At 54.5% G+C, this 21,688-nt stretch overlaps 9 protein-coding genes across 9 annotated transcripts; 5 read left to right on the plus strand and 4 right to left on the minus strand.

Annotated features, from left to right (window-relative positions):
* Nucleotides 1–84: 84 nt before the first annotated feature.
* Nucleotides 85–1,475, plus strand: BO70DRAFT_384042 (FAD-dependent oxidoreductase; the record flags this gene model as incomplete). The annotated part of the gene is made up of 2 exons (XM_025545626.1): nt 85–103; nt 156–1,475. Coding segments are annotated over 2 exons (1,264 nt in total), but the record flags the coding sequence as incomplete, so codon positions are not given.
* Nucleotides 1,476–3,431: 1,956 nt separating this feature from the next.
* rho2 (putative Rho GTPase Rho 2) lies at nt 3,432–4,481 on the plus strand (the record flags this gene model as incomplete). Its single annotated transcript, XM_025539042.1, has 5 exons — nt 3,432–3,466; nt 3,711–3,789; nt 3,869–3,874; nt 3,942–4,133; nt 4,194–4,481. 5 exons carry the CDS (start codon nt 3,432–3,434, stop codon nt 4,479–4,481), a joined length of 600 nt encoding a protein of 199 aa, XP_025404261.1.
* Nucleotides 4,482–5,110: 629 nt separating this feature from the next.
* BO70DRAFT_357654 (mitochondrial 54S ribosomal protein mL40) lies at nt 5,111–6,190 on the minus strand. Its single transcript, XM_025542083.1, has 2 exons — nt 5,913–6,190; nt 5,111–5,714 (listed from the first exon to the last, which is right to left on the minus strand). The coding sequence occupies exons 1-2, from the start codon at nt 6,130–6,132 to the stop codon at nt 5,380–5,382; spliced, it is 555 nt and encodes a 184-aa protein (XP_025404262.1). The 5' UTR covers nt 6,133–6,190; the 3' UTR covers nt 5,111–5,379.
* A 150-nt stretch (nt 6,191–6,340) lies between these two features.
* Nucleotides 6,341–8,206, minus strand: BO70DRAFT_357655 (RING finger domain protein). Its single transcript, XM_025542084.1, has one exon. It carries the CDS (start codon nt 8,048–8,050, stop codon nt 6,596–6,598), a length of 1,455 nt encoding a protein of 484 aa, XP_025404263.1. The 5' UTR covers nt 8,051–8,206; the 3' UTR covers nt 6,341–6,595.
* An 861-nt stretch (nt 8,207–9,067) lies between these two features.
* BO70DRAFT_348882 (acetolactate synthase catalytic subunit) lies at nt 9,068–11,470 on the minus strand (the record flags this gene model as incomplete). The annotated part of the gene is made up of 6 exons (XM_025541634.1): nt 9,068–9,141; nt 9,225–10,716; nt 10,761–10,909; nt 10,977–11,044; nt 11,113–11,190; nt 11,301–11,470. 6 exons carry the CDS (start codon nt 11,468–11,470, stop codon nt 9,068–9,070), a joined length of 2,031 nt encoding a protein of 676 aa, XP_025404264.1.
* Nucleotides 11,471–13,652: 2,182 nt separating this feature from the next.
* On the plus strand, nt 13,653–15,342 carry BO70DRAFT_282701 (galactokinase galE; the record flags this gene model as incomplete). The annotated part of the gene is made up of 3 exons (XM_025539053.1): nt 13,653–14,308; nt 14,371–15,252; nt 15,306–15,342. The coding sequence occupies 3 exons, from the start codon at nt 13,653–13,655 to the stop codon at nt 15,340–15,342; spliced, it is 1,575 nt and encodes a 524-aa protein (XP_025404265.1).
* A 231-nt stretch (nt 15,343–15,573) lies between these two features.
* BO70DRAFT_13203 (uncharacterized protein) lies at nt 15,574–17,222 on the minus strand. The gene has a single exon (XM_025538039.1). It carries the CDS (start codon nt 17,138–17,140, stop codon nt 15,788–15,790), a length of 1,353 nt encoding a protein of 450 aa, XP_025404266.1. The 5' UTR covers nt 17,141–17,222; the 3' UTR covers nt 15,574–15,787.
* Nucleotides 17,223–17,748: 526 nt separating this feature from the next.
* BO70DRAFT_402603 (uncharacterized protein) lies at nt 17,749–20,389 on the plus strand (the record flags this gene model as incomplete). The annotated part of the gene is made up of 2 exons (XM_025547022.1): nt 17,749–17,758; nt 17,845–20,389. 2 exons carry the CDS (start codon nt 17,749–17,751, stop codon nt 20,268–20,270), a joined length of 2,436 nt encoding a protein of 811 aa, XP_025404267.1. The 3' UTR covers nt 20,271–20,389.
* On the plus strand, nt 20,390–20,972 carry BO70DRAFT_13224 (uncharacterized protein). Its single transcript, XM_025538042.1, has one exon. It carries the CDS (start codon nt 20,509–20,511, stop codon nt 20,887–20,889), a length of 381 nt encoding a protein of 126 aa, XP_025404268.1. The 5' UTR covers nt 20,390–20,508; the 3' UTR covers nt 20,890–20,972.
* Nucleotides 20,973–21,688: the final 716 nt, after the last annotated feature.

The raw sequence follows: 21,688 nt of genomic DNA on the forward strand, positions 1-21,688 counted from the left end.
GGGAGCTGTAGTTTTGGATGAAGTATAAGACACGAGATCGCGCCGGTCAAGTGTCGAATTTCCAGTCACATCCCATCCTTCAAACATGTCTGCTGTCAAAAAGGTTCGTTCTGCCTCCTCGGTCAGAAGATCCCAGCTAAACCAAACACAACCAGGCCATCATCATCGGGGCAGGCCCGGCCGGTCTCGCCGCAGCTCTCCAACTTCATCGGGAGAACAACATCGCCACCACAGTATACGAGCTGCGTCCAGAACCGACTACCCTGGGCGGAGGGATCGGCATTTTCCCAAATGGCATGCGCTTACTTCATCGGCTCGGCCTCCACGAGGCCCTTCTCGCCCGCGGATCATCTATAACTAATATGCAAATCCACTCATTGCAGAGTGGTGATCTCGCTGAGGTCGACATCGCTTCCTGGGCTCATCAGAAGACCGGATTCGGATACCTGCGCATCCGCCGCACCGACCTGCAAGATGTTCTTTTTTCTGCCCTTGCTGAGCAGCAAATCCCGGTACATTTCAACAAGCGTATAGTCTCCGTCAACGAATCGCCAACGGACGTCACAGTGACCTTCTTGGATGGTACAACCGACACCGCCGATATTCTGATCGGTTGCGATGGGATCCACTCAAGCGTTCGTCGTCTACAGGTTGACCCGTCAGTCGTGCCCGAGTACTCAGGTATCGCTGGAACTATGTCGATGGTCCGCTCAGCGGGCCTCCCAGACGCATTGAAAACACACGGCAATGCCTTCATGACAAGCAATGGGCTGATTGCAGTGATGCCATGCTCTCCATCCGGAGAAGACCTATTCTGGTTCTTCTCGCGAGAGACGGCCATTCCACACTCCAAATCTGGTGACGCACGAGACGGATGGGAAGAGAGACGCCAGCAGGAGGTCACGGGGTATAAGGATAGCATCCTGAAAATTCTCGAGCCGGGTCGGGGTGAATGGCGAGACGCTCTGATCAAAATACTGGATCGGACGGAGTTCGTCAGCTTCTATCCCAGCTTCCGGCTCCCGCTGGGCGGGAAGTGGTTTACCTCGCGAACGGTGCTGCTCGGGGATGCGGCGCATGCTATGTCGCCTCATGCGGGCCAGGGGGTCTCCATGGCTCTGGAGGATGTGTTTCTTCTCTCGCGGCTGCTGAGAGACCAAGAACGAAGCTTGGAGAGTGTCTTTGCCCGGTATGAAGAGATCAGAAGACCGCGGGTCACCGAGATCTATAATTTGGCGGCAAGGAACGGGAAGAAGCGGAGAGATGTGAGTCCCTGGAGACTGTGGATGAACGAGTACATAGCATGGGCTGCGTATGGATTGTACAACAAATTGGGGTTGGAATGGTTGGGAATTGGGCAGAAGCATCTGGTTTACGATATTGACGAGGTGAAGATATGAATGCTCGGTACACAGTATGTTTGGGCATTGTTTCTTGTTTCTTTTTTCTTTTTTGATGTCATGTATACCAATTTGAAGCTTCTCCAACTTGTTAATTCCGGCAGCCGCTACTCTATGCCTGCTTAATTAAGGATATGGTTGTTAAAAATGGCTCTTCAAAATTCGTATCTCTACTTACTTGATGTTTAATAATCATTTGGCCTCGCCAGTGCTGTCCTGGTGTATTATAAAGCCAGAGCTTGTCCATAAATCTTTGGACCTGAACAGCGACTGATGCCACCACGATAATTTCATCTTCCGATTAAGCTTCTTTTGAAATTCTCCACAAACGAGAGGCAACATGTTTGAGGATAAGATAATTATCCAGCTCGGCAGCCCAATCCCCCGGTTTTCAAAACACTGGAGGATGACTAGGGGTAAGGCCACCTTTGATCGATCCAGTGAGTTACATGTTGGAAATCCTTTTTCATTGGCTGGACAATGGATTTATTTGTCCATGATAAAACCATACCTGGTTCCATTAGTGGAATTTTCACTTTTCCCCAAGTGAAGCTAAGTATCTAGCGGAGAGGATAACAGTGGAAAGCCAGCGGAGCCTAGCACATGGACCCTGCACGTCTGGAAGGCTGCAATAGAGTTCGGCGAATATATCACCTCAAATTGAGAAATGGCATGTCAACCAAGGTACCACTCTACAAAACCAGTCTAGCTGGGGAATAGTCTATACAGCTTCACTCTGCGGTGTGGGGATTCTGCCGGACATATCTGTCATCAGAGACATCCAGCCCGCCGCTGACCAATCAGAAGGCTAACCACACCCCCCCCCTTTTTCCAGTGTTAAGACATTGCATTAGCTACCAATTATTAATCCCGAGTAGTTGTTAGTTAGTTAGATAACTAGCCTCACTAAATCAGAAGTAAGTAGTTCAGGACAGTCTACTACTTACAATCTGGTAGTCGTAGTAGTAAGCTAGATAAAGTAAAAATAAATAAATAAAAAAAAAACGGCATTTCCACAGCATCCGAGCTATAAATATCGAATCCCTCCAAACCATCCACCCAATGGTAAGCAGGGCATGCCCCTGCTCTGGGCTCGGGATTGCAGCTGGCGGCTCCCCCATGGCCTCTCCTGGCCCAGCACGCTCTCCACCGTCAGAATAGTGGCAGCGACTATCGCGAAATAACCAGCGTCTAGCCTGCACCGTCTGAGACAAATCTCTAACCTTAGTAACAGGTGGCCGTGCGGTGACGATTCTTCAGCTGTGCCATGACCGGGTCGATCCCATCCTTCCCTTTGATTGCTATGGGGAAGTAAATTAGACTCGAGTCACTGGGGGTTTGCTAACTTGCTAACTTGCTGGGCTGCTGCCGGCTGCTGCCCACCTGCCGGCCGCCTGAGCCGTCGGAAGCAATACTTATAGGCAGGCCTTAGGCGTGGAATAATCTTAAAGGATGTTTCACTCGGTGTTGCTTCACTTCCAACTAGTTAACTACTTACTACTACTCCGTACACTTCCTACACTTGACCACACTTTATCTGGGTACCACCAAACTACCTCTACACTAGTCAGGTACTGCCCACAGGGTTAAGTACCATCCAGGTACCGGATCCTACCTGTCCCGTCCGGTACGTGATACCATACGATACGATACCCCTAGTACGGCGTCCGACTTGGCGCGAGACCGCCTTCCAGAACCACTGGCCCTCTTCCATCCCCCCTCCCCCAATCATTCTCCGAAAGTCATCATTTCTCCTCCTCCCTCAGCTGTATATCTTAACTTAGGGGGAGGGGCCTATGTCGACCAATTTCTTCCCCTCCTTCCACTGTGCCCGCCCCATTCTTCCGCGCACTTCTCATCGTCGTCCGACAGTTCCCACCTCCAAGCCAGCCTCGCCTGCTGCTGCCTGATTCTTATTCCGTTCCGGGTTCCGCCAGGGCTCGTCAGCGCCCTCGCATTTCCTCGTCCATTTCGTGCAGCCTCGCTTCATCTCCCAGGATCTCCGGCGACTGACCCCATCCCGCCGTGACAATGGCCCAACAACCGAGTGACAATGTGATGCGAAGGTATGTCCGGCCATCATTCCGCCCGCCCCGTCCGTCTCCAGCGACGGCCACCATCAACCATGTTGTCATCCACCGATCGCTGGTTCCCGTTATCAGCCCACATCAACTTCCCACTCCCCCCCCTCCCCCTCCCCCCTCTTCCGTGTCACTCAATCAGATACCTCGTATAGAGGGGCTGCGGGGATGAGGTCATCCTGGAGGACCGCCTGTGGCGAACGTGGTACTGACTGCAACCTTCATGTAGGAAGTTGGTCATCATCGGGGATGGCGCCTGTGGAAAGACCAGTCTGCTCAGTGTATTCACGCTGGGCTACTTTCCAACCGTGAGTCCTTCCACCCACCCCCCAAAGCGTCGCAACATTGATGCCATCATATCAGTGCTAACTACTTCTTATCTGACAGCACTATGTTCGTAACCATACCTCCCCCCTACTTGTTTACCGTACAGGAGTCTGACAGTCGCCGCGTCCACTAGGTTCCGACGGTCTTCGAGAACTACGTGACGGACTGCAGGGTGGATGGACGATCCGTCCAATTGGCACTGTGGGATACTGCTGGTCAGGAAGATTACGAGCGGCTCCGACCACTCGCCTATTCGAAGGCGCATGTGATCCTTATCGGGTTCTCCGTGGACACGCCTGATTCGCTCGAGAACGTCAAACATAAGGTTGGTCGGCCCATCTCGAGTGCTGCATAGCTGCGCGGCGCCGCTGACACAAGTTCGTAGTGGATCGAAGAAGCGAACGAGCGATGTCCGGGCGTGCCGATTATCTTGGTTGGGTTGAAGAAAGATCTCCGTGAAGATCCTCTGGCGGTCGAGGAGATGCGAAAGAAGTCGTTGAAATTCGTGACGTCAAAGGAAGGAAGCGACATCTCCACGTCGATCGGAGCCCGCAAATATCTCGAATGTTCCTCGCTGACGGGCGAGGGCGTCGACGATGTATTCGAGGCCGCCACCCGCGCGGCGCTCCTCACGTTCGACAAGCGGAAGAGCTCATGCTGCATTGTGCTATGACGGAAGATAATGACGACCTTGCGACGTTTACATGTCGTCGACTCGACTCTGATGGTAATTCAGCGATCTTGCATGCCGGCCAACGAACGGGTTCATTTCGCTATGCGCTTCTTTGAGCATCATCTTTGCCACACGCGTCGCACACGCGCGCGCGCGTCCGCCACCGCTACTGTCTTGAATTTGGAACTTTTCTCGATTTCGAAAAAAAGGGGGGGAAGTGTCGTCGACGACGGATGTTGGTCGATATATCTCTTGCATTTCCGGCGTTTGGGTGGGCTTTTTCTTTCCCCGTTTTCTTTTCTTCCGGTCGCATATCAACACCCTTTGCATGTTCGACGATATTTCCGCGCTTGTTCATACCCTTGATTTCCGGGGTACACGCTGAGCGACTTTCCTTGATAACGGTGCACTCCGAGTTCTCTCCTTTGGTATGGTTTGTTGTTGGAACGTGCTTTACGATGTGTCCTGTCCTTACTATTTTTTTCTTCTCTTGTGTCTCATTCCCTACTGTGTCTAGTGCCTAGCGGTGATTATTCCCTGTGTATTGCGACTGAGTAAATTGACTGTATCATCTCGTCCTATCCTAAATTTCCCGTAAACAGCCCACTAAGCATGGCTCGACTACACACCACCACCTTTCAAATCCAAATCCCCAATAAAAAGAGAGAAAAGATACATATTATACATCCCAACAAACCAAATAAACACAAACACACATGGATAGATACATAGATAAAAAAAAATCAGGGTACTAAAACATACCCCCTCCAAACCCTCTAGAGCTCTAGATAAGAGACCAGTCTCCCACATCCATCCATCCATCCATCCATCCATCCACGACCGCAATCAACCCCCCCGGGAAAAAAAAAGAAAGTATCAATCAACTAAATCAATCAAATCAATCCCTCTTCCACTCATGATTCCACCCCTCCTTCGAAGGCCCCTCAGTCTGCAAACGCCCATACTCAATCGGGAACATATCCTTAAAGATAGCCGTCTTGATCATGCTCTTGCGGAAGAGCTTTCCGCCGTCGCCGGCGCCGACGCGCAGCTCCTCGCACGCAGACTGCATGGCCTGCCACTGGCGCTGCAGCTCCAGCTCGTTCTTGCGGCGCAGGTTCGCCTGGTACAGGTTCCAGGCGCGGTGGATGGTCCAGTGCCGGAGGTAGCGCGTGCGGGAGAAGCGGAGGGGGCGCGGGGTGAGCGGGTGGTGGAGGAAGTAGCGGATTAGGGCTGTTATAAGTGGTGTTGATGTTAGTGTTAGTGATTGGATTGAGGTGGTTAAAATTTAAATGTTGGGTATTGGGTGGGGTGGTGGTTCTCCATTGGTATTGGCATTGGCATTGGCGTTGGCATTGGCGTTGGCATTGGCATTCCCCGGGGAGGTGCCAGGGGGTTTGAGAGAAAAGGAGCAGGAGAAGGGAAACGTACTAATCTTCTGGTTTCCCTTGTTGGCTTCTTTTCTTTTCAGGAGGGCGTTGGTCGTGGAGAAGGCGCGTGCGGAGGAGGCGGCGGCGGCGGTGATGGGAGTGGTGGAGGATTTCAGGACCTCGTTGGTGATCCGGCTGATGGCTGGGCGGGTGGGCGTCTGGGAGATCGGGATGCGGAAGACGTTCGCCAGAGAGGCGAGGACTGGCGAGAGGGTGCGCATGTTTGCGGGTCGGTCGTGGAGGGTTGTACGACGGGGGTAGTGGTGGTGAGGAACGAAGGAAGGCGTCGGCCGGAGAAAGAAGACTGACTGAGCGGAGCGGAAGTTTGATCATCAGCCGCGCGCTAGTTAATGGGGCTGGGGCGGTAAGCGCCGAGGGTTATCAGGTACAGTGGTTACAACAAACGTACAGTACAGTAAACGAAGTCAATTAAATTGATTGTAGTTGTCATTGTGGTTTACTTTGGTTCAAGGTTTGTGTTTTCATATCCATCGCTGTCCCAATCGCTTTTACCTGGCAATTATGGGAATCTCTCATACTACATAGTAAACCCTCATCGCTCGTCAGACCGGAAACGCAGAAAAGACCCAGTAAACAAGAGTGTATCTTCGAGAACATCCCACCAACCAGATTAACGCCGTGAAATGCATCGTTACACTGCTGTCATTAATTGGAAGCAATCGATCATCGTTTGGCCGATGCCTGCTTCTTCGACCGATCATAGTTCAGCACCTTGCGTCGTCGGTGTGTCTGCGCCAGCTTCCACCGGCAGTACAACACCAACGCATCTTTCAGCAGCACAAACGCACACCCACCCACCACACTCCGGCCCCATCGCGTCTGGAGCAGTCCCGGTCGGGCTTTGTCGAGCGCCGACGTGGTCGTCCATGAAACCGGCAGGAGGTACTTCAGAAGACCGCCCATCGAGGCGGATATGGCTGGGAATGCGAGAGCTCCAAGGATGATGTCCGCAAGATTACTCGTTTCGTGGATGAGATCGTCCCGTCGACCCAAGCCCAGTGGCTGACCCCCGCCACCCTGGTTCTGTTCTTGCCCGTTACCCTGTGCATCTCTCCCACCGTTGAAGCCAAGCAGCCCCTGCGGCCCATCGTCATTGCCCATCCCAACCTGTAGCTCCAGATCGATTTCCATCAGAAGTCCGTTATCTCCATTAGGCTCCATCGGTTCGGGATGCTCTGGTGGCGCATTATCGTCGAACTCATTGACATCTGACTGGCGCGGTTGCACCTCCGCCACCCACCTCCTTTCCAAATTTCCAAACATTTTCTCGTAGAAGGCGCTGTAAAAGCTCTTCACATACGGGAGCGCTGCAAAAGTGACTGCCGCACTGGGTGGCCAAAGATCCAAGTCGACTTCCTGGCCCGGCTGATGTGTGGCGAAGAACATGACGGGAATGGCGGGGAGAAGGCCTTCGGCGTATCGGGTGCGCGAGAAGATCAGCACCATGGGAATCAGAGGCAGCCCCAGATTCAGGCCCGAATTCCACGGGCCATCTGCCGTTTCCTCCAGTATCTGCCTCGCCTCGTCCGTCCCAAAGACAAAGTACATCGAGTACACTCCATGCGCACAGCATCCTGCCCACACGGTGCCCGCCAGGGTGAAGACCATCCCTGGGAGCACCAGCCGGCCAGCGACACGCTCAAACAGTCGTACTATATCCACAATGTAACTTCGCGGGCGGGACACTATGATCTCGGTCTTGCATTGCGGGCACATCATCTTCGCGGTATGGCCGTTCCGCCTGCGAGACCGGGGATTCTCGAGATCGGCCAGCCAATCGAGCAGACAAGCTTCGTGAGCCGTTAGGGCACAGGGACACGGCGAGCGCCATTCCGAGTTGAGGGGTGAGTCTTCCGTCTCATCTGTGTAGCAGATCCAGCATTTCCGTGGCTCGTCGACAAAGGTCGGGGTCGCGATCGGGGATTCCCGGGTAGCCGTATCGTCCTCGCCCTCCGCGGATTTGTTGAGAAGGACGGTATCTGTATCCTCTACTAATTCCGTGGAGGAATCGCAGTTTGTCGCGCCCTCGGTGATGTCGCTCTCTTGGGGGGTGGAAGTGGTATGATCGTCAGATGAGCGTGGGCGGCCGGAGGCTGAATAACCCGGGACCGACGCCATGGCGAAGTATAAGGGAAGCGAAGGACAGCGGTAGTAAAAGCACTGGTCAGAGCTATGGGAAGGCGCGCAGCATCATGCGTGAGACGAAGGGCGTGCAAGGGTAGGCTATGCGATGGTGGGAGGCGAGAGAGAGAGAGAGAGAGAGAGAGAGAGAGAGAGAGAGAGTTGGAGGCGAGAACGGAGGGGGAGAATGACAGCGACGGCCGTAATAGGCAGCTCCGGCGGTTGCACTCAGCAGCAGCACTCAGCCGCCAGCAGCAGTCACGCACTAGCGCTATGTAATCCCTCACTAGCCTGGCCGAGCGCTGCTTCGGATGTGAACCGCGGCTTGTCGGCGGCAAAAAAGGGTGCCCCACGTGACCCCGGCGGGGGCCGGGCGGGCCCGTCACTGGTTTGGCCGCCGGAACTACGATTATCCCCGGCCAGGTTGATCGATCACCTCACTTTGCACCACGATGGCGGATGCATCCCGTACTCAGTAGCGGTGAAAGGCGGAGATAGTACAAGTAAGTACATGGACAAAAAGATCGCCGGGTCAGCACTAAGGCCCGGCGCCAGCAGGATACATCCGTCCCCTTTCACGACCTCATCGCATTTCCAATGTGATACAAAGATTACAGCAACATAAGGATTATATACAGGCTAGTCCCACAACAACCGACGAGACAACTTTTTTTGGACGGCCCAGAATGCAATCGACAACATGCCAAACGAAGAAAAGTGGGAAATGAAAGGAGGAAAACAACGCTCCGCATCAATGTTCGAATCAGAAGACCGCCCAGTCCACACTTCTAGGGGGACAGGATCCGATTGGAACCCACGTGAGAATGCTATCCGTCTCTTCCCTGCATCATTTTGGTTCTTCAACCCGGAAAGAACGGGCTGCTGGAGCCATGTCTTGGGGTGCAGATGGGCACCCGCTAGCGTTTTAGAGCCCGCCAGAAACGCCATGGATATCAAGTGATAAGAAATGGGTGGGCACTTTTGCAACTATGGAATAACACGCAACGCAACTCTTCAATTAGTGTCGACGCCCCGGTACAGGGGGACTTTCCGCTTCTTCATCAGAGCCTGTCTCTCCTTCTCCTTGGCTGAATAGCAGACACATGTTAGCACTCGTTCAGACTTCCGGGCAGGAAGGGGGGGGGGGGGGGGGGGGGGAAGTGCGACTTACCTTCATCATAGACAAGGAACTCGTGCAGGGCACAGCCAGCGGGCACCATGGGGAGCACAGGCACCTTGCGGTCAGTGAACACCTCAAGAAGAGCGGGGCCGTCGCTCTCGATCAGCCACTTCAGCTTCTCCTCAACCTCGGAAGGCTTGGTGCACCGGTCAGCGGCAACACCCATGGCCTGAGCCAGAGGGACGAAGTCGGGGTTCTTCTGGTGAGTGTGCGAGTAACGGTCCTCGTAGAACAGGTTCTGCCACTGCGTGACCATACCCTGTTCCTCGTTGTTCAAAAGGAGAACCTTGACGCCGATGTTGAACTGAGCAGCAGTGGAGAGCTCGGTGAGGGTCATGTTGAAGGAAGCATCACCGTCGATATCGATGACGAGGGCGTCGGGGCGAGCAACCTTGGCTCCAATGGCGGCCGGGAGACCGTATCCCATAGTACCAAGACCACCAGAAGTGATCATAGTACGGGGGTGGCGCCAGCGGAAGTGCTGGGCAGCCCACATCTGGTGCTGACCGACACCGGTGGTGATGACAGTGCGATCCTTCATGTGGGCAGTAAGATCACTGAGCTTCTCGATCAAGGCCTGGGGCTTGATGGGGCCCTCAGAGGTCTGTCTGTCGTAGAGGGAAAAAGGGAACCGAGCCTTCCAGTCGTTAATCTGATCGAACCACTCCTTGCGCTCGGGCACAGCGTCAAGGTGGGGAAGGAGGAGGCGGATGTTGTCGGCGCAGTCACCCTCGACAGCCTCGTTGGCCTGGACGACCTTGTTGATGTTCTTGGGCATGATCTCGAAGTGAACGATACCACCACGGTTCTCGGAGGCGGCAAGCTTGGCCTGGGGGGCGAACTTGGAGATGTTTCCGGTGACACGGTCATCGAAACGAGCGCCGATGGCAATGATCAAATCGGCTTCCTGCATAGCCATGTTGGCATAGGCAGATCCGTGCATTCCCAGCATGTGCAGTGCCTTGGGATCCAGCTCATCGAATCCACCCAGACCCTGGAGAGTGGTGGTGACAGGGATGCAGGCCTTGTCGGCCAGCTCCTTCAGGACCTCAGGGCCGTCCGGACGAGCAAGAAGACCCTGACCGACATACAGAATGGGCTTCTTGGACACGTTGACGAGACGGGCGACACGGCTGATGGTGCCCTTGAGCTGCTGCATGCTCAGGTCGCGGGCGGCCATAGTCGCAGCACTGGGGAGGGAGGGAATGGTGCTGTTCATCGGGATAGATTTACGGAGAATACCGGCGGTGATATCCTTGGGAAGATCGACGAGGACGGGTCCAGGGCGGCCGCTGGTGGCGATCTCGAAAGCCTCCTGGATGCGACGAGGAAGCTCAGCGACGGACTTGACCATCACGTTCCACTTCGTGCAAGCCCTGGAGATACCGATCACATCGGCTTCCTGGAAAGAGTCGGTTCCGATCAGGCTGGTGGGCACCTGGCCACAGAAAACGACCATGGGAGTACCGTCCGAAAGGGCATCCTGCATGGGGGTGATCACGTTGGTGGCTCCGGGCCGGAAGTGACGAGGACGACACCGGGCTTTCCTGAGGCACGGGCGTAGCCCTCGGCCATGTGTCCGGCGCCCTGCTCATGCTTAGGGAGGACGAAATCGAAGTGCTTGGAGTTGTAGATGGCGTCGAAGACGGGGAGAATGGCGCCGCCAGGGTAACCGACTGGTGGTAGTGGGTCAGCCATACCGTCCTGATGGGCCGGTGTGCCAAGGGAGAAAGAGTGACTCACAGACGTGCTTCACGCCCAGACGCAGCATCATCTCGTGGAAGATCTCTCCACCACTGAGTCCGACAAAACTGTTTATGCTCCAAGGACCAGGTCAGCTCTGCTTGTATGAAATGTGGGCAATTGTAGGGCTGCGTACGAGTCGTCCAGTTCGGGGACCTGGCGGTTTTGAAGTGGCGACACTTCATTGCGGTGAGGTTCCTGGTTGAAGGCCGGACTAGGGACAGGTCTCGTATTTCTGAGCAATTGATGGGGAGGTTAGCAACTCGGAACGGCGTCCGTAGCCTGACTGGGGGTGCAGTTCAGGGCAGGGTAGAGAAGACTGACGACGCAGGCGCTGTCGCGGTGCTCTGGAATCTCTTCTGAGCAGAAGAAAAGCGGTGGGGCGAGGCGGTCGCAGCGACGGAAGAAGTAGCGAAAGTCCTTCTACCGGAGGCGAGGTATTTCTGATAGTGCAGGGCGCGCATAGCGCTTTGGGATGGTCTCATAGGCATCATCTTGACGGCGGATGACTGCCAGGCCCGTGGGGATGAAGAAGGGGAGTTGCTCTCGGCGGGAAAAAGAAAGGGACCAGGGAAAGTGAGTGAGTTCGGTCCCTTAAGGCAGGACGAAAGACTCAGACTTCGGGGACAGTCATGGTTGCACGCTAGCCCCCTCCGGACTAGCCCCGTTGGAGGAGAATAATCTGGGGCCTGCCATTGGTCCAGCCGGTCCCACCGCTCCGATCATCGGCCTCCAGACGCGAAAGCCCCAGCGTCACCTGATTGGGGTTGAAGCCTCAAAAGGGACTCTCTCGTTCTTGGGTCTTTCTTCTGCAAGGCAATGGAACAGGCGAGGGACGCGAATTATTATGTGACGGAATGGGAACGTCGCATACCTACGCACGCATTATTGTTTGTTCCTCGTCAGTCGGTCGGGTGTGGTTCTCAGCCGTGCCCCCATCGGTCCCCAACGGCCTAGATCCAATTCGTTAGCCCTAGAGGCTACTTACTATACCTCTGCTGAACTGGGTGGCCAACTTCCACGGCTGGCACATGCGCAATGCTATAACCGAAACCCCCGCAGATACCATGCGTCAAAGGGTCAATGTAAGGATGCCACATGTATTCCATCGGTCTACATGTCCATTGATGATGCTTCTGGTCCGGTTCAGCCATTTGCATTGACAATGCATTACCCATTTCTGGCAGGGGTCCGGAGTATGTAGCAAGTATCTCAAGTATGCTGTCGGAACCGTAAGCCTTTAAAATGCTTGTTTTTTTTTTTTTTGGATTAAAAATTCACTAAATGCCTAAGGTCAGGCCATAGAAATGGATCTTGCATCTCAACTATGAAATGCCTGCTATAGCGAGGCATCCATTGGAGGTCGATGTCCTGCCCACTCAACCTGATCGGGTGATTTCGCGGCCGACCTCGGAAGAGGGGGCATGCATAGCAACACAAGCATGTTTGCCTTGGTGGATTTATGCTTATGCGCATTAGAAGTCAGGATCTGCGTTGCTACCTCTATGCCAACTTCATAATTTGCAAGTTCGTCAACTGCATCATGTTGAGCAAGGCGCTGCCAATAGGGTGTATCTACCTGGTATCCTCCACTTTGCTATTGAAGGGATACACCCATACGGAGTCTTCCTCGCAAAACCCACCTTGCATATGACAGGGCATACTCCGCGGACCGTGGAACAGCCTCCCGCCGTTCTCGAATCGATATTTATCGAGAATGCAAGCCATGCATAAAGTCAATCGCGACCATTGTATCCCATTTCAATCGTTATCGTGAGGCTCATACCCCGCAATCTCAAAGATCCTATCGGTCGACCAAGCTAGCCAGCTAGTACAGACTAACAGTAGGGCAGCGCCTTAATTATTCCCTCACTATCCAAGCGTGCAGAATCTAATCCGGAGTCCGTAGGTAGTAGCTAGTTATGTTTGCAATGGTTTGCACCTCCTTGAAAAATTCCACCGGAAGCGAGGCCATTTGCGTTCGGGTAATAGGCTATTTGCGGGATTATTGGGAGGTTGGTTGAATTGCGGGCGATTCATCGTCTGGACGGGTGAGACGAGTGAGGTCTCCAGTCAAGCGTGGGAAAACCATTCCCGGGACAACAGAGATTAATATTTAGAGTATCTGCAAGGCCGGGGAAGCCACGGCTTCCGTGGACCAGGGGATCGGATGGATGATGGTGAGGTGTATTGTCCGACCGAACCTAAGGGACCAGGGCATCCCGACTCAGCCGAAACCACGGGGGTCGGTTGGGCAAACAAAAAGCTGGAGACGGCGAGAGTGGGAGGAAGTTGTCATCTCCGGGGCTCCACTCTTCCCCGGCCATCAGGCAATCACACGTTCACAACCCAGGCCGGGGGCCCGGAGTTCTCGTTGCGCTTTCCAGTTTCGGGTTCCCAGGCCGGATGCCCGCGACCTCCTCGATCATCCATGCGGAACCGATCAGGGTCTCTGCGGACCACCACCACCACCACCAACTCGAATTTTCCCCTCCTATCATCATAGCGGTTGGTTAGCTGACGAGCCAGGAACGTTGGCGCCCGCCTGGTTACTGACCTATTTATTTACCTTGCGGTGCTCAGTCCCTCTTCCCTTCTCCTCCTTTCCCTCCCCCGCTCCCCTCCCTCTCATCCCGTGTTCCCTCCTTTTGGTGATTATCTCGCATCTACCCCGCCATGGCAACCCCGCAGGAACTCGTCCCCCAGACGGAATCCATCGCTGAGGTCTACGCAACCGACGATGTGTCGGCTACCTCAGTCGCCCCCGAACACCAGGCGCGATTTAACAACCTGGTTGCCCAGTTTACCAGATCATACAGCCATCGCCCCGATTTCGTGGCGCGCAGTCCCGGTCGCGTCAACATCATCGGAGAGCACATCGACTACAACCTGTACGATGTCCTCCCCACCGCAGTGAGCGTGGATGTGATCATCGCCGTAAAAGTGGTTCCATCGAAGGGCTCCGAGTCGGTCGTAACCATTTCGAACGTCAACCCTGAGAAGTTCCCTACCCGCGAGTTCACCGTGCCCCGCGATACAGACATTGAGATCGACCCCAAGAAGCACGAATGGGTCAACTACTTCAAGGCTGGGCTTTCGGGGGCCCTGAAGTTCCTGCGCAAGCATAATGCCGACGGTTCTTTTGTGCCCGCTAGCATGCAGGTTCTCCTGGATGGTAACGTGCCTCCCGGTGGTGGCATCTCCAGTAGTGCCGCGTTCGTGTGTGCCAGCGCCTTGGCCGTTATGAAGGCCAACAGCCACGATGTGTCGAAGCAGGATCTACTGGACCTGGCTGTTGTGTCTGAGCGCGCAGTCGGAGTGTACTCTGGGGGGTAAGTCTTAATGTACTACAGTACCCTGCCATTTCATCTCTAACCTGGCTTGTTGCCGCCAGTATGGACCAGGCTGCTTCCATCTTCTCCCGTCGAGGATACCTGCTGTACACCCAATTCTACCCCAACTTTTTTGTTCAGCACGTTCCTATCCCCAAGGCCGAGGAAGAGATCACTTTCCTCATGGCACAGAGCTTTGTTACGTCCAACAAGGCTGAGACCGCACCCCGTCATTACAATCTGCGTGTCGCCGAGTGCACCCTCGCTGCGGTGGTTTTGGGAGCCCTGCACGGGCTGAAACTACCCAAGGACAACAGCTCACTGGGATACAGTCTTCGTAACTTCCATGAAGAGTTCATGCGCAAAGAGGGCCGCCTAGGCGATCCTCTGGAGTACCAGATCGACTCTGTCATCCAGAGTACCATGGAGCTCTTGACTCAAGAGCAAGGATACACTCGCGAGGAGATCGCCAAGCTCCTTAGCATTACAGTTCCGGAGCTCGAAGCCACGTACCTGTCTTCATTCCCCGTGCAAGCAGAGCGATTCCTTCTCCGCCAGCGCGCTCTGCATTGCTTCACCGAGGCTCGTCGGGTGCTGGACTTCAAGGCGTGTCTCGCCAAGGCCAAGACCCTTGACGAGAGGCGCATCCAGTACCTGGGCCAGCTGCTGAATGAATCTCAGACCTCTTGCCGCAACCTTTATGAGTGCAGCGCTGTGGAAGTGGACGAGATCTGTGACATCGCACGCCGGGCAGGTACTCTGGGTAGTCGGCTGACTGGCGCTGGGTGGGGCGGCTGCACTGTTCACATGCTGCCGCAGTCCAAGGTCGAGGCTGTCACCAAGGCTTTGAAGGAGGAGTATTACCTGAAGAGGTTCCCGGATATCACCGAAGAAAAGCTGGCTCAAGCGATGGTGATCAGCAAGCCGTCCAACGGATCCTTCATGTACGTTCCCATATTCCTGGATGTGTTTAATACACAATGCTAACATGTCACAGGGTTACGGGCGCAGCCATTGCTCAGGTGGAGGTCTAAGGGTGTTCTCAATGTAATGTGTCATGTAATCGGCAGTGTGCCATTGGATCTCGCGTTGGTTTCCCCCCTTCTAACAGGATGTTCCGGGAACACAGTTGCGAGGCTCTGTGATCCTCCTCTCCCCAACACTTGTGTATATCGCGTGGGTGTATATGTACAAATGGGACTATCTTCCTCGCCGGCGGAGCATATCTTAGATATCCGCCCTTGTTTAGAAGCAATTAGACAGTAACAACCCTCGGGTATCATCCTTTGGGTACTTTGTAGCAGACGGGTCGGGACTTTGCCTGGGTCTGCTCGAAATCCGCACAGCCCAAGACATCGTTAAAAGAGCGCATCCCGCCTCCAGAGTGCTTGAGATCTCACATGGCCTCGTCACGGCCAATCGACCGGCAAGAAATAGCAACAGCATACGTGCTTCTCATGCAATGGAAGCCCGGTCATCTTAAGCCTTCTTCTTCGGAGCAGCCTTTCCAAAGAAATCACTCATCTTCTTCATCCCAACAGTATTCACCTTCTTCAGATCCCTCACTCCCCTCGACTCACTCGCCTTCTTCTTCTTTTCTTCCTCCTCCTTCTTGCGCTTCTTCTCCGCCCGCAACTCCGCCGCCTCCTGGTCCTCCGCACTCCGCTTCCGACTGAAATCCCCCAGTGACCGCGACGCGAGCGCCTGCGCGCGCAGACTCGCCACCAGCTTCAGATGCTCCTGCATGGGCTTGAAATCCTTCGGACTCTCCGGCGCAGCTAGCAACTCGTCAATCCGCGCGCTCATCGCCTTGGACAGGTAGCACTCTTTCATGAATGTCAGAGCCGTGGATACCCGTAGCAGATCGGCCACGCCATCAGGGATGCTTGGGCCCTCTGGTATTTGTTCCGTGGCGGGGGTGGATTTGCCCGTCTCCGTCTCCGTTTCTGTCGCCGTCGCCGTCGCCGTCGTTGTTGCCGAAATCTCCTCTGACGGTGTCTTCTTCTCCTCTTCGTCTTCCCCATCCCCCTTATTCTCCTTATCATCCGACGCCGACGGCGGCGGGGGCGCAACCCCGACGTCCTCGCGCTTCACAGCCATCAACGGCGTCGCCAACGCCTGCCTCACAAACTGTTCTTCCAAACTAGGCGGCAGACCCATAGCGACCATCCTGTCGGCCTTGGCAACAAGCTCCAAGAGAAGCTTCGTCTCACTAAACCGGTACATTGTCTCATCTCCAGCCTCTACGGAGTCGCAGATCGCAGCAGCCCGATCATGCAGAGCCGCCCGGAAGGTATCGTCGTAGAGAACATGGCGGAAGTGTTTGGGGAGCTCGTCCTGCGAGTCGATGATGTCGTCTAGGGGCTGGAAGAGGCCCTTGCCTCCTCCTCCTCCGCCGCCCCCCTGGATTGCGGTGGATGCGGATAGCAGGGGAACGAGGAAGAAAAGGAAGTCGATGGGGGTCGCGACGAGGAGTTCGGCGTTCTGAGTGATGTGGCCTTGGGGTTTGGTGGCGCGGGCGGAGGTTTCGTCGTCGGTGGGTTTGCGCGCGGATAGGATGCTCCGTGGCGCGGTCGCGGGAGAGGCGATTACGGTGAATTCGTGGACGCCGAGGTTCGGGCAGAAGAAGTATTGGGTTGGTGTGTTGGTTTGGGGGTTAGGGAGGGTGAGGATGCGGGAGGAGGCGCTGGCGGAGGATGGGAGGATGAATGTCTTGTTGGGTTTGGTTGGTGGTGGCAGTGGTGCTGAGGCTGATTGTGATGTTTTTTGTTTGGAGTCGGAGGTAGCTTGCGACTGCGACTTGGTTGGAGGGGCTTTGGAGCGGGTTCGCATTGTGATGGTGTTGTGTGGTGGTGATGGGGGAGGGTTTGGCGGGTGGTCGTTTGGTGTTGCGGAGGACAATTGAGGGTGCTGGGCCTGTGGAGCGTGCACGATTACTATGTTAAGGGCAATAATATTAATTGTTAACGCCGCACTAATAGTTAGTTAGCACGGAAAGTTCCAATTGAACGCGTCTCCGTTTTTCGACGCGACACGCGCTGGCCAATCAGGACTGCCGCTGCCCCGGCCAGTCAGCGGGCAAGCCTGCATGAGCCTCAGGCCGCCGGCGCGCAGGAAACTAAAGGCTGTTGCAGCTACTAGATACTTCATTTCCTTGCCTTTCACCTCATGCATGTCGACGATTCTTATTTCCCCTTTCTTCGCTAGCGCCTTGTTTGTCCTTGTCGGTGGGTAACCCGTTGCTGGGCCTGACGCGACCCCAATTGCCCCGGTCCGACGAACGCTCTTCCCCGCATCCCTTCGTTGAGAGAGAGTGAGTGAATATGGCAAGCGCATAACACAACCGACCGATCTATGAAATAAAGTACCCCCGCGGGTTTCGATCGCTAGCGCTACATGGTTCGAGTGGACTAGAACTGATCTGACAAACGCCGGGTGCGATGACAAGCAGTAAGTGAGTGCAAAATTCTTTCAACGGGCCTACTAGCTCTGTCCTACCTTCCACTGGGACCGCGACTGACACGAGTCTGTTGCAGTGGTTGAGATCTCATGGCCGCCAAAGTCCCCTCGGGAGGCCCTTCTCAGCACCCCGAATGGTCGCAAGAGGTATGAGGATATGCAGCGTCGCCGCGAAAACCCAAGCTCGCCTCTCAAACGCTCCACCACGACTCCCGATTTGCGATCTAAGGCGGCACAACTTCTGAGCGATGGGCTGGATGAAGGGGACGATGACGAGGAGGAGGATGAAGAAACGCTGCAGTTGAAGCTGGCCGCCATTGAGGCCCGGCTGAAGCTCAAACAGCTCCAGAAGAGCCGCGCGAAGACAGGAACGCCTGGACCGGACCGACACGAGAACGACACGCCTGCCAGACCCGCTACCGCGATCGGCTCTTCGCAAATCCATGAGCAGGCAACAAGAACCAAAAGCGTACATGCAGCAAGCAGTGATGCGCATTTTGATGACGTTCAAGTTCCGTTGTCGCCCACACGGCGTCCTCCGAACGACCCTGTGTCCCCGCGAAGGTATTTTCTGGGCATCGACAAGGGTCTTCGAGGCAGGGATGTATCGCTGAGACGCCCCCCAAGCTCAAAGGGGACCGGTCAGCTAGCACGGCCTGCGACACGAGATGGATTGGTCTCTCATTCAGGCAATATTCTGCAGGCGATCACGGGGGGTGGTGAACGCCCTCGCCCCAAGAGCTTCAGTGAACGAGTCGCTGAGAGCCGGTCCGCCGATGTGTCTCGGAGAGAGCGAACAGCGCGGGTAGAGAGGATCCAAGCCAATAGAAGTACGGCCTTCCAAATCGACAAGGCCGAGGTGGAAGCATTGAAGGCGGCCGCCGAGGCTAGGAAGGACGCTCCAAGGTCGCCGACGAAGAGTCGCCCAACCGAGACCTTCAGCCGAGACGACATCCTACGATCTTACAATAATCTCAAGCCGTCTCTTAAAAGGAGTCAGACCACCCCCAGCGTACGGCGCAATGATATTGAGGCTGAACCCAAGGAATCGAGGCCGCACTTCCACAGACGGAACCTCAAATCCGAGTCCGAAGCGCCAGGAAGCTCTCAGAACAGTGCTGGCGGTGATTCCCAGGGCGACAAAGGTGGCGACCCATCCAAGTTCGAGTCCTTCTCCTCTCAACACCTGTCAAACCGCATCTTACCCCATTCGTTCTTGACTCGAACTCTAGAGGACAAGAAAGTCCTTAAGATCCCCGATCTACTCCGCACAGTAAAGGCGCCCGACTTTGAACTACCGGAGGACATTGACACGGACTTCGTCGTGTTTGGCATCGTGGCGTCGAAGTCAGAGCCCAGACAAATCAAAGCACCAAATGCCAACGCCACCCCAAAAGAAGTCGATCCCTTTGACGATGGAAGGAACAACACCAATCAGTACATGGTTATCACCCTGACGGATCTCAAATGGACCATCGACCTCTTCCTCTTTGAAACCGCGTTTCCTCGCTATTACCGCATTTCGGAAGGGATACTCGTTGCCATTCTGAACCCCACGATTATGCCTCCGCCGAAGAACAAGTTAGACACCAACAAATTCAGTCTCGCTGTATCTTCATCGGATGACAAGATCCTGGAGGTTGGCTACGCTCAAGACATCGGGTTCTGCAAAGCCGTCCGCAAGGACGGCAAAACATGTCATTCCTGGGTGGATGCTCGAAAGACAGAATTCTGCGACTTCCACGTGGACCTGCAAATCCGTCGAACTCAGGCCGGCCGGATGGGCGTGAACGGAGGCACGGGCATGTATGGGGGACCCGGAGGCCGCTCAGGCTCTCGAACTGGCTTCTACGGCAACGCAGGCCAAGGCCAAAAAGGTCGCCCCCCAAACGGACTGAAGTCAGCCGGCGCCAAATTCGACTTCCAATCCCAGTCGTCGTACTACATTGCACCCGCCCCGAAGTCCAGGAGCGCCGGGCCCTCATTCCACCCTATGCCAGGCGGACAATCGGCCGCTAATCTCATCGACGCGGACCACGACGACCCCTTCATCGCCGCCGGCATGATGGGCCGCGGAATGGAGAATCGCGAGGAGCGCTTCCGCAAACGCCTGAAGGAGAAGCAGCGCGAACGCGAAATCACCACGAAGCTCATTTCCCGCCCCGGAGGCGTTGGCGCAGAGTACCTCCGATCCCGAGATAGCGGCAATGTCCCGACGCCCCGTCCCGACCCCCAAGCAGACCGGGAGAAGAACGCTTCAGATCAGCTTTCGGCTCATAACCTCGGCCTGTCGAGCTTCAGACGGGCGGACACGGTCAAACTGGGTTCGTTGAAACGCGCCCACGACGGCGACAGACCCCAGAGCAGCAGCGGTGTCAAGAAGACTCGGTTTATCACCTCCCATGGCATCAAAGAGGCCGGGAGGGACAGTCTGGGTGGGAAACCCGATCTGGTGCAGACGAACCTTGACGATGACGATGACGATGACCTAGATATCATCTAGAGAAACACACCCCCCTTTCCCTCAAACCCCTCTTTATGATGAAAAAAATAGATACCCTCATTCTTTGACAGCCTCGATTGGATATCCCTGCAAGAACCTATCTGAATCGACAGGACTCGCTTCGCTGTCTGAAGAGCCCAAAGAAGAAGCGAGCGACTTGGAATACCGCCGCAATCAATACCTTCCTATACCCAACCAACCACCTGTTTTCCTTCAACTCCAGACCTGGATTCCTCACATGTCTCTCTCTCTCTCTCCCTTTTTACTTCCAGTGCGAAAGAAAACCTGTGATGGAGCCCACCTTTTTTTCAATCCTTACCGTTATTACCCATTACCCTTATTCTTACCCTTACCCAATAACGAATCAATGAATGAATTTTTCTTCCCGCACGAACGAACCCTAGGTAAACAGACTACTTACTTACGATTATGTCTCTCTTCTACTTACTTCCCTTCCACCGGAATCTCCGTCCTCTTTACCCGTCAGGCACTGGTTTGGTTTCTTTGCCGTCGTCTCTTGTACAAGTATTTCTCTGTTACGGTCTCTCCTTCTTCCTTCCCCCCCTCCCTCTCCATGTCTTTGTCCTGCCACCAGGTTCTTTTGCAGGACAGTAGTTAGGGGGTGATGGTGTATTAGTAAATGCTCTCTCTTTTTTCTCTTTTCTTTGTTGATCAGCTGCTTATTCAATGAGAACCCATGACTGCTTTTCTTCTTCTTGAGTCAGGTTATAATTTACCCTGTAGGTAGGGTAGGGTAGGGTAAGATAAGGTAAGGTAAATGGGTTGGTGGCTGACGGTAAGTAATTATTGGAGCTCCAGTGGTTTGTTCTAACTAGAGATTAATCATTGAATGACTAACTAAATAGTAAGTAGACAGTCATCGAGTCACTTACACTATCTCCACTCATCAGACTGTAATTAATATAAACACTAAAGCTACACTTCTTGGACGGACCGATTTGCCAAAGAAAAAAAAAAAACAACCCGTAAAGGGATAAAAAAAAGAAAGACATCGCAATTTCATATTCATTGGTATCTACGTAAGTGAGAGAAGGTTCTCGAGCTAGCTAGCTATCTAAGTAAAACATCTGGCCCGGTGAATCATGCCTCCGGCTCAAGCCAGAGGGACCCAAGCGGGCAAGGTGTGGGGATGGATGGGTAGGGGGAGCAGAGAAGACGCCGATAATAGAAGGAAAGCTTTCAGAAAGAAAACAGAATTGAAAAGACAAATTGAACTCCGTCCCACGCGCCAGCCAGCCAAGCCAAAGCCAGTAAGTTCACCGGTCCATCCATCCGTCCCAGGTACCCAGCAATTCGCGCCTATTTCCATTCCATTCCGACTGACCGAGTCATGTATGTTCAAGACAAAGAGTACAACACAACGGATGCTGTCTTTGCAGGTGGTATCAAACAAACGC

The sequence above is a fragment of the Aspergillus heteromorphus genome, assembly GCF_003184545.1.
Source record: "Aspergillus heteromorphus CBS 117.55 chromosome Unknown BO70scaffold_1, whole genome shotgun sequence".
NCBI lineage: Eukaryota > Fungi > Ascomycota > Eurotiomycetes > Eurotiales > Aspergillaceae > Aspergillus > Aspergillus heteromorphus.

Excerpts from the sequence above, each read along its gene's own strand:
- BO70DRAFT_357654 (XM_025542083.1), bottom strand. The coding sequence starts at position 6,132 with ATGCGCACCCTCTCGCCAGTCCTCGCCTCTCTGGCGAACGTCTTCCGC. Across the intron at positions 5,715-5,912 it reads CAAGGGAAACCAGAAGATTA|CCCTAATCCGCTACTTCCTC; the intron begins GTACGTTTCCCT and ends CACTTATAACAG.
- BO70DRAFT_357655 (XM_025542084.1), bottom strand. The coding sequence starts at position 8,050 with ATGGCGTCGGTCCCGGGTTATTCAGCCTCCGGCCGCCCACGCTCATCT.
- BO70DRAFT_13224 (XM_025538042.1), top strand. The coding sequence starts at position 20,509 with ATGTCTCTCTCTCTCTCTCCCTTTTTACTTCCAGTGCGAAAGAAAACC.
- BO70DRAFT_13203 (XM_025538039.1), bottom strand. The coding sequence starts at position 17,140 with ATGCGAACCCGCTCCAAAGCCCCTCCAACCAAGTCGCAGTCGCAAGCT.